This window comes from Poecilia formosa, unplaced genomic scaffold (genome assembly GCF_000485575.1).
Source record: "Poecilia formosa unplaced genomic scaffold, Poecilia_formosa-5.1.2 Scaffold461, whole genome shotgun sequence".
NCBI lineage: Eukaryota > Metazoa > Chordata > Actinopteri > Cyprinodontiformes > Poeciliidae > Poecilia > Poecilia formosa.
Genome location: NW_006800400.1, coordinates 1 through 14,988, shown reverse-complemented (window position 1 = coordinate 14,988; position 14,988 = coordinate 1). Strand labels below are relative to the sequence as shown.

Below are 14,988 nucleotides of genomic sequence, written 5' to 3'. Positions count from 1 at the left end.
TTTGTCATGAAGGTCCTGTTTAAGTGATGTCTTGATTAGGAGTAGGTGTGGCATTAAACAGTCCCAGGTGTGACAAGAGACAGTGAACTCAGGTGTGATGGACCACAGTTAGGTCGGTGTGGGTGGCAATTACTTTCACCAGGGCCATCTAGATTTAGATTTTTGTGCATTTTGTGTTTACTTGTGTTATCTATGACTAATAAGTAAATTGTTTTTATGTTCTGAAACACTGAAGTGTAACAAATTATGCAAAAAAAAAAAATGAAATTAATCAGATAAGGGTGGGTGGAAAGACTCCCAGAAGTTAGTGGACAGAAGAAAATGCTGCTGTTCTATTTAAAATGACTATTTTTTTATATTAGTGTTTAGGTTGTTTAGGTTCACTGTACCTGACCACATGGTCTGAATTTTTTAATGTACACATCAATGGACATGCAGATTGCCACAGAACTACAGTATATGTAAAGTAGCTTGAACATATAATTATTGTGCACTCCTAATACTATTCTTACTGTAAATTTCAATTACTGTAATTTATGTCAATTTCCGATTGTATGCTACTCCAATCTACAAAAATTGCATTGCATGTCTAAGCCAAGTCTAATGACTCAAGCAAGGAGAATAAAATCATAAACTTCTTTATAATATGCTTTGAAATTGATTAAAGAAATGTGTTTTATGTTTGTGGTTAATTGGAGTGAAGAACTAAAACAAAACTAGATTTTAAAGGATTTGTTTTTAGATTGCATATTTTGTGAAATATTTTTTTCTTCTGAGTTTGATATTATTGTTCAGACAGACTTATGTGCTTTTACTGTAAACCAGTAACATTAAAAGGCAACGGACTGCTGTTATTAGTAATGAACTTGCAATGCACATTTTCAATTTTAACAAATACAAATATTTAAACCATTTGATGAAATCCAGAATATTTTTAATTGTACATTTTTATTCTGTGTTGAAAACAAATTTGCTGATTAATAAAACTGACATTTAACAATTTTTCCCCTTTCCTTAAGAAAATATGTATTTAAAAAAATATATTTTCCAAGACATTTGTTAATATATTTTGTTTAACTTCTTCGGAGTTCAATAAATTTATTTTTACTGTCTTTTTTGATATGAAGTAATTTAAAATCTTTGAAAAACATGTGCTATGTATAGTTAATAACTATTTTCTACAAAGCCCTGTCTGTGTGTGTGCAGGTGTGTGTGCGTGTGTGTATTTTGGAACAATATCATCCAGGAACTATTTTAATGAAAAGCACTTAGGTTAATTGGGAATCTTGTGCAAGATGAGACAGTGTGACAAGCAAAACAGTGTCAGCTCTGAGTTCTGAAAACTTGCTCTTAGACCTTAGTCCAGTGCTTCAGTTCTTGTCCTCATGTACCATTGCCCTGCGATAACAACTAAACTCTACCCCACTCCTTTCCTGCCACTCATCACACTCAAAGATAGCAGAGAGCAAGAGGCAGGGTGTGAGCACCGCGTACATGAGCATGTTTAATAAATTCTGCCAGATCGAAGAATTTCAGGAAGCCAGAAATGCATCAGAGGCTCGAGACACGGGAGGCGATGTCACTCCCTCTCCATTCATTCCATCCATTCGAAACTCAACTGCGCTCCTCCAGTTAAGCCATCAGCAAAATGTGTGCATGTGAAATTTGAAGCTTGTACATATAGACGTGCACACAGGTGTGTGTCTTAATTAGCCACTGAACTAGTAGCTTACAAACATTTCACTGATTTATCTAAAACTTCTGAGGCAGTCATGTATATAATTAACACTAAATCTACTGTCAACCACAATTAGTCTGAGACAAAACTGGAACCTGGTGAAAAAACTAGCTTCCAAATTGTATTATAACAACAATCACTATCAAGATAGGCACAACTAATTTGCATTTGCATACTTAATCAAAATTAAATTTTTATTCATTGGATGTAAAAACTTGCTACAGTTTTTTCTGATAATTCTTCAAGTAATAAAGTAGGACATATGATTATAGAGGACAAGGTAATGTTACACATTCTAGAAATACATGCAAACTCAGAGCAAAATAAAATCACAATCTAAATTGTAATAAAAAAGTGTCTGAACTGGTAACTTATTTACATAGTGTAAGTGAATCATTTCATAAGTAAATCATTGTAGTGATTTATGTAAGAGCACACTAGGAGGACCCGAAATCAGCCACGAGACAGGAGTGAGCAGAAAACTTAGGATCTTTATTAGCGTAAGCACACTGGTTAGACAGCTGTACAGGCTAGGAGATTGGGCATGGGGGCCGGGGGAGAAGCGCTGATGCAGGGCAGCGTACTCACAACGTAGCATCAGAGTAAGATCCAAGTTCTTGGTCAGCCGGGCCGAGGTCATACACAAAGGGGTAGAGAGCAGAGTCCGAGGGAGTAGGCGTGAACGGCGTAGAAGAACAGGCTAGGTCGAGATCCGGGTAGGCAAACAGCAGTCCGACAAGGGCAAGGCAAAAGGGGCAAATCCAGAGAACAAGAGCGAGGCAGTAACACAGAGGGTTCCAGTATTTTCTAATACTATAATTTTATTGACACTTATCATGAAACATGGTCTCTCTTTCCATAAAGATAAGAGCACTGTACTTGTGCTGACAAGAAAACATCCTGCTGAATACTATCAATCAATCAATCAAGTTTATTTGTACAGCACATTTCAACAACAAGGCAGTTCAAAGTGCTTTACATCATAAAAACAGTCATAAAACACAGGCAACAATTGAAAGATAACATTTTGTCTTGTGGTAGCATTGCACATCAGAACATTTATCAATGTTTCATTTATAATGTTTCAAAAACTTTATGTTATAAAACATCCTCCATTCAGGGACGAGTGAACATCCAGGTCAAGATGGAGGGAGAAAATGTGGACAGAACCAGTTTTTAGATATTAAAAGCTGTCAGGATCTGAGTTGGTCACATCTCACAAGAATTACTGTGTGAGTTTTTGATGTAAATTTAAAGATACAGCATGGTATGGCTGTGTTGGTATTCATTACATTGTTTTAGAATTTTTTTAAGTAAGAATACCTAAAAGTAAAATACTTTAAAAGAATGTTTACTTCACTGTTTATTTCTTTTTTCCATATACATATTTTACATACTATGAGAGACTTTCAAGTCCAATAATTTCATTTCATTATTGATGTTCCATTCTTACTGGAACATAAGCAAATTAAAGTTAAATGCATTATTTTGTCTCCTGAAACTGCAGCCTCTATACTTTCTGGAAGATATGGGAAACAAAGACCCACTATGCACGTTTTAACAAGATATTACACACTAAGTCCTTAACGAAATAGAATATAGTTTATTAACCATCCTATGTTTGGCAATCAAAAGAACATTAAGACGATACAAAGTAGAAAAATAATATACAGCTATGACACAAGGTTAGTGCAAGGTTAGTACAATTTGATGTGAACTAAAAGGGAAATGAATACTTAGGAGGAGAATATAGAAGACAAACCTGTAAGAAGTTTGTTACTGCAATATTGAGCTTAACTGTGGTTTATAGGCTTACAATCATTGATTCTCCTACTGCAAGATTTATGACAAGAAATGTTCTTGGATTTATATTTCAAGGCCAAAGTTCTTACTTGTACAGCTCTGATGCTGTTAAATATTAACTTTTCTCATTTGTAGACATTTTGTGACTGTTGGAACCGACTAAACATAAATCTTAAGACCTCATACAGTTCAGATGTTTTCCTTTTTCATAGAAATTGTTATTTGTTAGGCATCTATAACTGTGTTTTTGCAAGAAGAAATAGAAAAATATTGAAGCAAGATGTCGAGTTTGAAGTAAGATAAAATAGAAACCTGCTGAAACATCAGGAGATCTAAAAGAAAATGTCTCAGGAAGAGGATGGGATCATGTCAGGTAGCAGGTAAGTGAAGCATTTTTGTTTTCAGTGTCATCTTTTCTGAAAATCTTCCTCAAGAGAAAAAAGTGATATGGTAAACTGATCGTTTGGATTTTCCAAAATTTTATTTGAATTGTAGAATGAATGCAAAGTGTGTAGAATATAGGTGAATAGAATGACAAGCTTAGTTGTGAGGTATTTACTTTTAATTGTGTGAGCCCTCATTTAAAGGAAAGATTTTGGTCAAGTATGAACAATGTAAATGGAGGAAAGTCTTACTGTAATATTGTCATATCTTAAAACTTAAAGACGGTTTAGTTCTAGAACTACTTGGCAAAGGAATTCCATCCTTTGAATCTGCAAACTATGCTTCCATATGCAGCAACTTGCCTAAAAGTAGTTTTAAATTACACATAATTTTATTAGTATTAAGATTGGGAACTCCTCCCCCACCCCAGCCACAAATTCTACATTTTGTTTGTAGACAGTGTGTGACACTAGTTCAAAAAGTACTGAAAAGGATTAGGGGCACTAAAAAAAAAAAAAAAGAATTCTGACATCAGAATTCAGTTTTTTTGTATGTGGGTATTCTCTTAATAATTAGTGTTTATTTTATCTGTACATCTGTGAGAACTTTATTATTTTTTGATACAAGAGCAGTGTTATCTTTTATATTGAATAATGGTTGTGTAACACAGGACCTAACAGAATGCTTTAAAAGTTGGGTCATTCTAATGACCATGTTTTTCAAATTAACAATGAAATGTTTCATCTTTGCAAATCCGTAGCCTTATATCTTGCCTTCAATATGTATTTTGCTGAAAAGTCAATATTTACATGTGGCTTGGTTGCAGTGACTAAATAAGACTGATCAGCTAATTTTATTGAGAAAAATAATGCATTTTACAGGACGATATTTAACCACAAGGTAAAGTATTTAGATATGAAAATGATGAAAACAGAATTCAAGAAACTGCCACAAATAAACTCAGTCACATGACAGAAAGCCATTTATTTGTTATCCATCCATCCATCCATTTTCCTTCACCCTTGTCCCTCAGTGGGGTCGGGAGGGGTGCTGGTGCCTATCTCCAGCTCACGTTCCGGGCGAGAGGCGGGGTACACCCTGGACAGGTCGCCAGTCTGTCGCAGGGCAACACAGAGACACACAGGACAAACAACCATGCACACACACACTCACACCTAGGGGCAATTTGGAAAGGCCAATTAACCTGACAGTCATGTTTTTGGACCGTGGGAGGAAACCGGAGAACCTGGAGAAAACCCACGCATGCACAGGGAGAACATGCAAACTCCATGCAGAAAGACCGGGGCCGGGAATCGAACCCAGAACCTTCTTGCTGCAAGGCGACAGCTCTACCAACTGCGCCACTGTGCAGCCCCATTTATTTGTTATTTCAAACATTAATTAAAAATAGTTAAAGATACACATTTAATCATTATACATGGTTTCTTACACTTAATGAGACAATAACATGTTACAGGGTTCTGTTTCACAGGTGCAGGTCAAATAATACAGGTCAAATTATGTTGGATATCTGTTTCTTATTTTAGTTCTGTCCTATTAAGAGCTTTACATAAGTCAGCTAACATAGCATCAATTTGGTTATGAGCTTATACATTTACATAAAAAGCTGCTAAACTATCTTAAAATCATTACAGAGCTGAAATACAAAATGTGATGGATCTTCACATGGGTGATGATTATTACAGCTTCCCTTTATTTTAATAGCACTAAGCATTCCCCAAAAGATATAACAACTTCAAATATTTGCAGAGATACATGTTTGTAGAAATGCTCTGTAATTTCAAAATGTTAATTTAATTTGTGGTGACCAAGTCCAGTCCAGTCCTCCAGAGCTACAACCCTCCAACTTTAATATGGATTCCCACTCCAGCACAGCTAAATTAGAAAACTGCATCCCTTCATTAGCAAGTCATCCACCTCTATAGAGTTTCTATAGAGTTATGGCAAGAAGGTCTTCATTTGCTTCAGATATATTGGCAGAGTGTTGTCCCTGAGTCAATGCATGAGCGGTTTGCTGAAACATACGAAACTTACATAGCTTTGGTCCAAAAAATCAAGTTCAATGGACAGGTGAAAGGTTACCATTGGCAACATCTGCATTTCAACATAAATTAGTGTTGTCACAGGATAGGATGCATAATCACACTGGTTGACCAACAAAGTTTGGAAGTGAGGTGAGCACAATATAATCCAATGACTGTGTTCTAAAATTGCAAGTAATTATTTGGTACAAAAAGAAAGTCTGTAGTTCAGTCTGATCAGAGCATCCAAATCTGACATTGTAGGAATTGTCTTTTATTTTTACAGGGGATCTCTCTGCAGACGTCCTTGTTTTCTTTAGAGCGGTTGTTTGCTTTTGAAAACAATTGCAGACGGCAATTCAGTCTCCGTGGGAGGGGATGTAATGTGGCAGTTTTGTCATCCATCAGCGCTATGACATCATATTCAATCTGCAAAAATATAGAAATAATAATTATTTTCTTCAATACACTGTAGAACAATAATAAGATCACCCAAAATGTTGTACCTTTAGGAAACATTGTGTGGAACAACAATGGGGTCATTTTGTTATTTTCTTTATTTATCTATTTCCTTGCTTATTTATTTGCATCCATCCATCTATCACAACATTCTGCATTTCTATTGGTTGTGCAGACATGGCATCACATCACCATCTGGTCAAAGATCAAGGTGGGAGTGATCCTAACCAGGACTTTTTATTTTACAAATAACTTTGAACATTAGTTTTGATTCAGTGAATTTCATCTGCAGCCTATAACCTATAACATTTCCACACCTAGATGATAACTGTACTATTTGCACAGGGTATGATGAAATTTCAATCTTGAGATGACACATATCATAGAGTGCAAGAAAATTATTTTGTGATTATGAAACAGTTTTCATCTTTTTCCCATGTTCTACCACTAACATAGTAATGCACATCAGTTGGTGTTAGCGAAACGAGGACGTCCTACGATCGGAACACCTGAGAAACCTCTCTCTTTTGCTGAAGTAAATGTTATTGACACGCCAATCATATTGGTCGCTATATCTGTAATATAGCCTATGCTATAAATTTTCCTCAGAAAAATTTCAAATAAACAAGCAATAAAATAAAACAAAACAACCCCATCAGGGATAATTACGGCAAACAACAACTGTTTACACCCTTTATTAAAGGAGTGCGATGTAACATTGTGAGACATGTTTATTCCTCTGTCGATGTAAGCTAAAAACATGCTAACAGCTAGCTGTAGCCATTACATTAGATGGATAGTTTAACTTTAGACATTAAACTATCCATCTTGTATTACTCACATTTTGTTCTTTAATTAATGAAATGGCATCTTTGAAGACCCCTCGGACACAGAAAATATGACTTAAACAGAACATGTTCCTGTAGATNTGTACTTAAGTACAGTAACGAAGTACTTGTACTTCGTTACTTCCCACCACTGGGCACAGGGCAACACTGAGGACACACAACCATGCATGCACACACACACACACCAAGGGGCAATTTGGAGAGGCCAATTAACCTGACAGTCATGTTTTTGGACTGTGGGAGGAAAGCGGAGTACCCAGAGAAAACCCATGCATGCACAGGAAGAACATGCAAGCTCCATGCAGAAAGACTGGAGTTGGGAATTGAACCCAGAACCTTCTTGCTGCAGTCAACAGCTCTACCAACTGTGCAACCTGTCTATTAATTCTTCCCCCAAAATTTTAGACCCTGATTTTTGTATGAAATACAAAATTTACACAACTTTTGAACAATGAGCAATAGCCCATTTCTTCTTCTCATTTTGTCAAAGCCCTCGACAAAAAATCACCGACTATAGTAATGACAAGCTGTAGTCCATGCCTTGTTTTTCAATTATTATTTATTTTGTACCCTTCTTACAAAATATTTTTTGGTTTAATGTAATCTTTATATTTTCTGCTCAACCTAATTTGCCTTTTCATTTGCTATAAACTATAACCATTAAATCCTGTGAAGTCATCATCCTGTGAAGAATTAATCCGAGTTCCAATTTTATATACAAGTGCTGAACAAGCATGTCTGAATATATTTTCATAATTTCTACAACAAAACAATAATTCATGTTCAAAATTATTATTTCTTTATTTGCAGAGAAACCTGATTTTGCTAGCCAACGGAAACTAAAAGCCCAACTGAAGGAATATTTTACCTACGTATCTGAAGGGATCGATCAGGAGAAGACCTCTGCTCTACTTAAAGATATCTACACAGACCTTTACATTATAGAGGGGGACAGAGGAGAAGTGAATGCTCAGCATGAGTTAAGACAGGTTCAAGATGCAAAGTTTAAACAGGAGCAAGAAGAAACACTTATCCGGTATTGTGACATCTTCAAACCATCACCGCTTAACACCAACATTAAAACTGTGTTAACTATTGGAGTGGCTGGCATCGGGAAAACATTCGCATCGATGAAGTACATCCTGGACTGGGCAGAGGGCACGGCCTCGGAAAACATTTTCTTTACTTTTCCACTTCCTTTCCGAGAGCTGAATCTTAGAAAAGAGGAAGAACACAGTTTTGAGGGTCTGATTCATCAGCTCTATCCAGCCATGAAGACCTCCGAAATAACTGACTATGACAAGTACGAGATTCTGATTGTCTTGGACGGCCTCGATGAATGTCGCCTAGATCTGGAATTCAATGAAAGTCATTATTGGACAGATGTTAAAAAGCAAGGTTCTGTGAGTGTTATGCTGTCAAATCTCATCCAGGGAAATCTTCTCCCTAACGCTCAAATATGGATCACCTCTCGACCTGCAGCATCCAACAACATCCCTGCTGAAAAAATTGACAGAACGACAGAAGTGAGAGGATTCAATGATGAACAAAAAGAAGAGCATTTCCGGAAGAAGTTCAGTGACACGGAGCTGGCTGAAAACATCCTGAGACATGTGAAGCAGTCAAGAAGTCTCTTCATCATGTGTCACGTTCCTGTTTTCTGCTGGATCACCTCAAAGGTTCTGGAGGACATCGTTCACCGGAATCAAGACGACGGGCTGCCCAAGACGCTGACTGACATCTACACACACTTTGTTTTGCTCCAATGCAGACAAGCTAATGTGAAATATACAGAACAAGACAAATGTGAAAGTTCTGAGTCATATTCCTGCTGGAACACCAGAAATAAAGAAACCGTCCTGGCCTTGGGAAAACTGGCCTTTGAGGCTATAGAGGATGGAGACCTACTCTTTAATGAAGAGAACCTGATAGATTCTGGTATCGACGTCATAAACGCTGCAGTCTTCTCTGGGCTGTTCACTCAGATCAAACGAGAAGATCATGGTTTGTACCAGCAGAAATTGTTCTGCTTTGTCCATGTGACCATCCAGGAGTACCTGGCAGCTCTCTATGTTTTCCACACATTCAGCACCACGGGTATAAATCTGTTCAGCGAATCCACTTCAAGAACCTCATCCATGCCTGCATCAGAGTTCTATAAGAAAGCAGTGGACAAGGCTTTGGAAAGCAAAAACGGCGACTGGGACCTTTTTCTCCGCTTCCTGCTTGGACTCTCTTTGGAAACTAATCAAGTTCTGCTCCAAGAGCTGCTGAAAAAGACTGAAAACTATGAAAAAACCTACAAGGAAACAGTCAAGTATATCAAAAAGAAGATTAGGGAAGATGTCAGTGATCCAGAGAAGAATCTCAATCTTTTTCACTGTTTAAATGAACTGAATGACAACTCCCTTGTTCAAGAAATCAAGAAATTCCTCCAGTCAGACACAAGAGCCTTTGAAAATTTCACCACCTCTCAGTGGTCAGCTCTGACTTATGTGCTGTTGACATCAGAAGAAAAACTTGATGTCTTTGACCTCAAGAAATACATGAAATCTGAGAAAGTTCTTCTGGGAATGCTGCCAGTGGTCAAAGTCTCCAGAACTGCTTTGTAAGTATTTTACCAAAAATGTCTTTCAAATGTTTTAGCATTCAAAATTAATTGACTCTGACAGCAACATGTTTGAATCTGCTATAAATTTATTGTAAGTTGTTTAAGTTACTAGTGTTTTAGATGAGCGTATCTAAAACGCTGATTCTTATATTCAAAAATGGTGGCGGTGGTGTGATGACCTGTATTGTATCAACATGTGATTATTTGAAACATTTAATTGTGATAAAAAAGCAAATGAATAAATCTTTAAGATGGGAAATTGTTTTTATAACGTTGTTTACATAAAATATATTAACAGCTGGTAGAATTAACACAAGTTGCAGAAAAAAAAAAACACAATCTGTTTATTGGTTTACTAAAACTATATCTATCTTTACAGGTTGAGCTGGTGTGAGCTCTCTGAAATGTCTTGCAGTGGTCTTACATCGTCAGTCCTCAGTTCTGCTTCCTCAAATCTCACAGAACTGGACCTGAGTCATAATGATCTGCTGGATTCAGGAGTACAGCTGCTGGCTGAAGGACTCAGGAGTCTACACTGTAAACTGGAGGTTCTTCAGTAAGTATTATTTCAAATAAAAAAGCAGTTGTTCAGAATCCCACTAAAATTACAGAGTTGCATTTATTCCTTTTTCTGATTGTGAAAGATTCCTTGGATATTCAGATTCAATTTTGCTGGTAATAATTGTTGTTTTGGATTGTAATTCCACACAACTTAAGTGATAAAATTATTCAGTGTGTAGGTAAAAATGCATCCAGGTTTCAGTCAGATTCAAGGAAAAGCATAGTTTTCTAGGATCCAGCAGTCCATGTCCACTGTGAGGGTTATGAAACATCCTGATGTAATAAAATATGTAAGGAACCCCTTTGTAATATTTGACAGAATGATAAAATATAATTTAGTTTCAATTCAAACATGTTGATTAAATCTAAATCTTTAATCCAGGACATTCTGTACAAAACACAAGAGAAGTTGTCCTGAGATACATAGTAATAATGCAAAAATAAATAAAAATATTGAGTTAAACTTGTGTGGCAGAGCATTAATTTCTTCTTTCAGAATTACAATATTGTGTCAGTTGTGCATCACTGATTTGATTCATGCACAATTGACACAACAATCAAGTCTAGCAAAATTGTATATGTAAATTTCTGCTTTTGGATGTACAGTTGGGGTTTTCAGGTTGCTTCCTCTAACAATCTCTAAATATCTTTAATATCTATTTTTGTCTGTTCAGGTTACAGGGATGTCAGGTGACTGAGAAAGGCTGTGATTTTCTTGCTTCAGCTCTTAAATCTAATAAAGTCTCCAAGCTAAGAGAGCTTGATCTGAGTTACAATCACTGTGGAGATTATGGGATGAGCGTCTTCAACACCATCGCTGAAGATCCGACTCGGAAGCTGGAGACAGTGTGGCAAGTTAAAATCTTATGTCTGTTTTTCCAATGCGACTAAAATTTTAGTGTTAGTTTTATGCAGACTATGTAAAAAGCATAAAACAGGTGGCCTGAATATGCTTCGTAGAACATCTCAATATTCATATTTAATGAAAGTCTCACTCACTTTAAAGCTGGAGTATGTAACTTAAAATGAAATGTTTCTAAGATTTTTGTTAAAACTGTCAGCATGTCGTGACAGTAAAACATTAGTGAGATAATCTGTGAAAAGATTTCACAGATTATCTCACAGTAGTAGCTCTCGGAGGAGCTATTCTTGTAGATGTGAATTTCTATCGCCTGCAAAAATGCACCAGTCAGTGGAAAACTTCCACTTTTCGTCATCTGTCGCAGCCCATTTGTTGGGCCAATTAGTATATGGTCATGATAAGCAACCTTATGAATTGTTCTGATTATCATGTCATGGAGCATCAAAATTTTCAACAGCTGAAATATGTAATGTAAGCAAGGTGAGTGTAAATATACATAAAAGATACAGGTAACTTCTATACAGTTACTTGTATAACTGTAACTGTATAGAAGTTACAAGTATTCAAACTTTGGTGTTTGAATACACGTCAAACACCAAAAATCCTCTTAGACATAAAAAGTGTGATTTTATTCAACATGTTTCTTTTCTTTTTACAGTTTTGACTATAATGGACCACATAGGTTAAAACTTGGGATGATGAAATGTAAGTCTATTCTCTGAAAGTTTCTAATCCAGTTTAAAAGTCCAAAATTAATCAAGACAATTCTTAGACCCAAGACTTCGCTTCAAACCCTTTTTAGTTTTTAGACGTATCAAACTCTAACCCTGCTGTTACTGACACAGGTAAAGCAAGATTAATTGCAAGAACAAAGTCTAAGCCAAACATAAGGCCTAGCAGCTCTCAGGTATCCTGTTGATATAATAAACTTGTAAGAGAATCAGATGGAAGTAGGAAATGCAAGGAGAGTTTCACTTTCAGTCCAGCAAACTGACTACAGCTTTTTTTTTTTTTTAACAAACCTTCATATGCTTGCTTCCCAACAATCTTCCTGACTTATCTTGTTTTGTTCACTTTGCTGTTTAATGACAGATAATTTTTTTTTTATTTTTGTCAGATGCTGTTGATCTAAAACTTGATGAAAGAACAGCAGGCAGACGACTTCTTCTGTCTGAAAACAACAAAGAAGCAAAAACTATACTCAGTACTAGCAACAGGGTTTCACAACCAGAAAATGAGGGCAGATTTAAGAGAACCCAGGTACTTTGTGAGGAGAGTCTAAAATGCATCTGCTACTGGGAAGTGGAATGGACAGGCAAGGTTGGCATTGCAGTGGCGTATAAAACTGTGGGTAGAGAACGGGACAGTTCTGGTGGTCTGGGCTGCAATGACTGGTCCTGGAGTTTGCTATGCTCCAAGACTGAATGCATTGCCTTACATGGGACGGATCGACTCAATGTTAGGATTACACCGTGTCAAAAAATAGGAGTATTGCTTGACTGGAAGGTTGGTACACTGAGTTATTTTAATGTGTCATCTGGAGGGCTGAGTCTGATTCACACCTTCTATGCAAAATTCACAAAGGAGCTCTTTGCAGGTTTCTGGTTTCAGAAAGGCTCTATAACTTTGTGTGAAATATAATTTTTTTTTTAATAAATGCAAACATTTTAGTTTTAGCTCTCGTTTTAGTAGCTTATGTCTGTGTATGCTGTATTATTTTACATTAAGAGCACATGTTTTCTATGTTGTGTTTTTGCTTTATGTTGCTTTACTATGTAAAGAAATAATTTGGGAGATTTGTTAAAACTTACTAATGATAAAGAAGGAGATAATTTCAAACACACAACTAGCACCAATATAAAATGCATAGTAAGAAAAACAATCTAAATAAAGATAAGAAAGATGCAGTATTATGCTTTTGTACTTAGGAAACTGAATAGATTTAAGTCTAGCATCAAATCTAAGTAAAAATAGATTGGATTAAACAAAAATAATACTCTGAGAAATAATGAAGCTAAAAACTGGATAAGCTAGTAAAAGTAAAACTAAAACATGCAGGGTCAAGTGTAAGAAAAAAACTGAAGTGATAATGAGCGCAATAAAAAATGTGAATTGCACAACATACCTGTGTGTGTGGCCTTTCGAATTGAAAGGAGGATGACATTTTTTTTTGTCTTGTGAATGTGGTTTGTCTAAATATGTGCAGTGAAGTGTTTCTACTATAAAACTACATGTACCTTGTAAATTACAGACATAAAATAAAGTGATGTGTGTCTTAATTAGCCACTGAACCAATAGCTTACAAACATTTCACTGATTTATCTAAAACTTATGAGGCAGTCATGTATATAATTAACACCAAATCTACTGTCAACCACAGTTAATCTGAGACAAACTGGAATCTGGGGAAAAAACTAGTCATAAACATAATCACTATGAAAATAGGCACAACTTACCTTACATTTGCCTTACTTAATCAAACTTACTTAATCAAACTTAATCAAAATACATTTTTAATTACATTTTTATTCATTGGATGTAAAACTTGCTACAGTTTTTTATGATAATTCTTCTCAAGTAAAATAGGATATCCTCCTGACTACCAATAGTTCATTTTTGTCCTCTGTAGAGGACATTTCTAAACTTGAATATTTCCCACCCCCTGCATTCTACTAAATTAATTCCTTTTGGTATCTGGAGAGGACATTTAGGGCTTTCCAATGATACCACATGTGAAGGGGTGGGACTTTTATACGTATCTTTTTCTAATTCATAAAAATGGTGTTCATCAGTAATAACACATTTTATGGGAAGAGACAAATGAAGTGCATAAAACATTTTATTACCTTACAAAGAATGTGGGATTTAAAAAAAAATGGTAAATGGACAATATTTTTTTTCCTGGTAGTAGGATTATAGAGGACAACATCATATTACACATTCTAGAAATGCATGCAACTCAGCATAAAAGAATAAAATCACCACAAACTAAACTGCAAAAGAGGATCCTACCAATTTCTGAACTGGTAACTTATTTACATATTGTAAATAAATTACTTAATAAGTAAATCATTGTAGTGATTTACTTATGAAATGATTAACAAATCTGTGGGGAGTTTTTGTCCCAGTATTTTCCAATACAATAATTTTATTGACACTTATCATGAAACATAATCTCTCTTTCCATAAAGATAAGAGCACTGTCTTTGTGCTGAGAGGAAAACAACCTGCTGAATACTATCAATCAATTGATCAATGAAGTTTATTTGTATAGGACATTTCAGCAAGGCAGTTCAAAGTGCTTTATATCATAAAAACAGTCATAGAAAACAGAGTTAACAATTGAATGATAATGTTTTGTCTTGTGGCAGCATTTAACATCAGAATATTTATCAATGTTTCATTTATAATGTTTCAAAAGCAGCTGTTTAGATCTGCTAAGCTCATTTCAGACAATGAAGGTCGTAGGGAGGAATGAACATCCAGGTCACGATGGAGGGAGAAAATGTGGACAGAGCCAGTGTTTAGATATTAAAAGCTGTCAGGTCACATCTCACAAAATGAGGGTTTGAGCTTTTGATGTAAATTTAAAGATACAGGCTGATATAGATGTGTTGGTATTCTTTACATTGTTTTAGATTTGCTTTTTTTTTTTTTTTTTGTGCACAAAAGGCTGGTGA

At 35.7% G+C, this 14,988-nt stretch overlaps 1 protein-coding gene across 1 annotated transcript in view; it reads left to right on the top strand.

The window, feature by feature from the left end:
* LOC103156052 (protein NLRC3-like) overlaps nt 1-13,543 on the top strand; it is a 16,091-nt gene extending 2,548 nt beyond the window's left edge. The window contains exons 3-7 of the mRNA XM_016663976.1: nt 8,085-9,882; nt 10,265-10,441; nt 11,121-11,297; nt 11,967-12,013; nt 12,426-13,543. Of these exons, the coding sequence (XP_016519462.1) occupies nt 8,085-9,882; nt 10,265-10,441; nt 11,121-11,297; nt 11,967-12,013; nt 12,426-12,949 (2,723 nt within the window). The 3' untranslated portion in view covers nt 12,950-13,543. The remainder of the gene's footprint in view (nt 1-8,084; nt 9,883-10,264; nt 10,442-11,120; nt 11,298-11,966; nt 12,014-12,425) is intronic.
* Nucleotides 13,544-14,988: the final 1,445 nt, after the last annotated feature.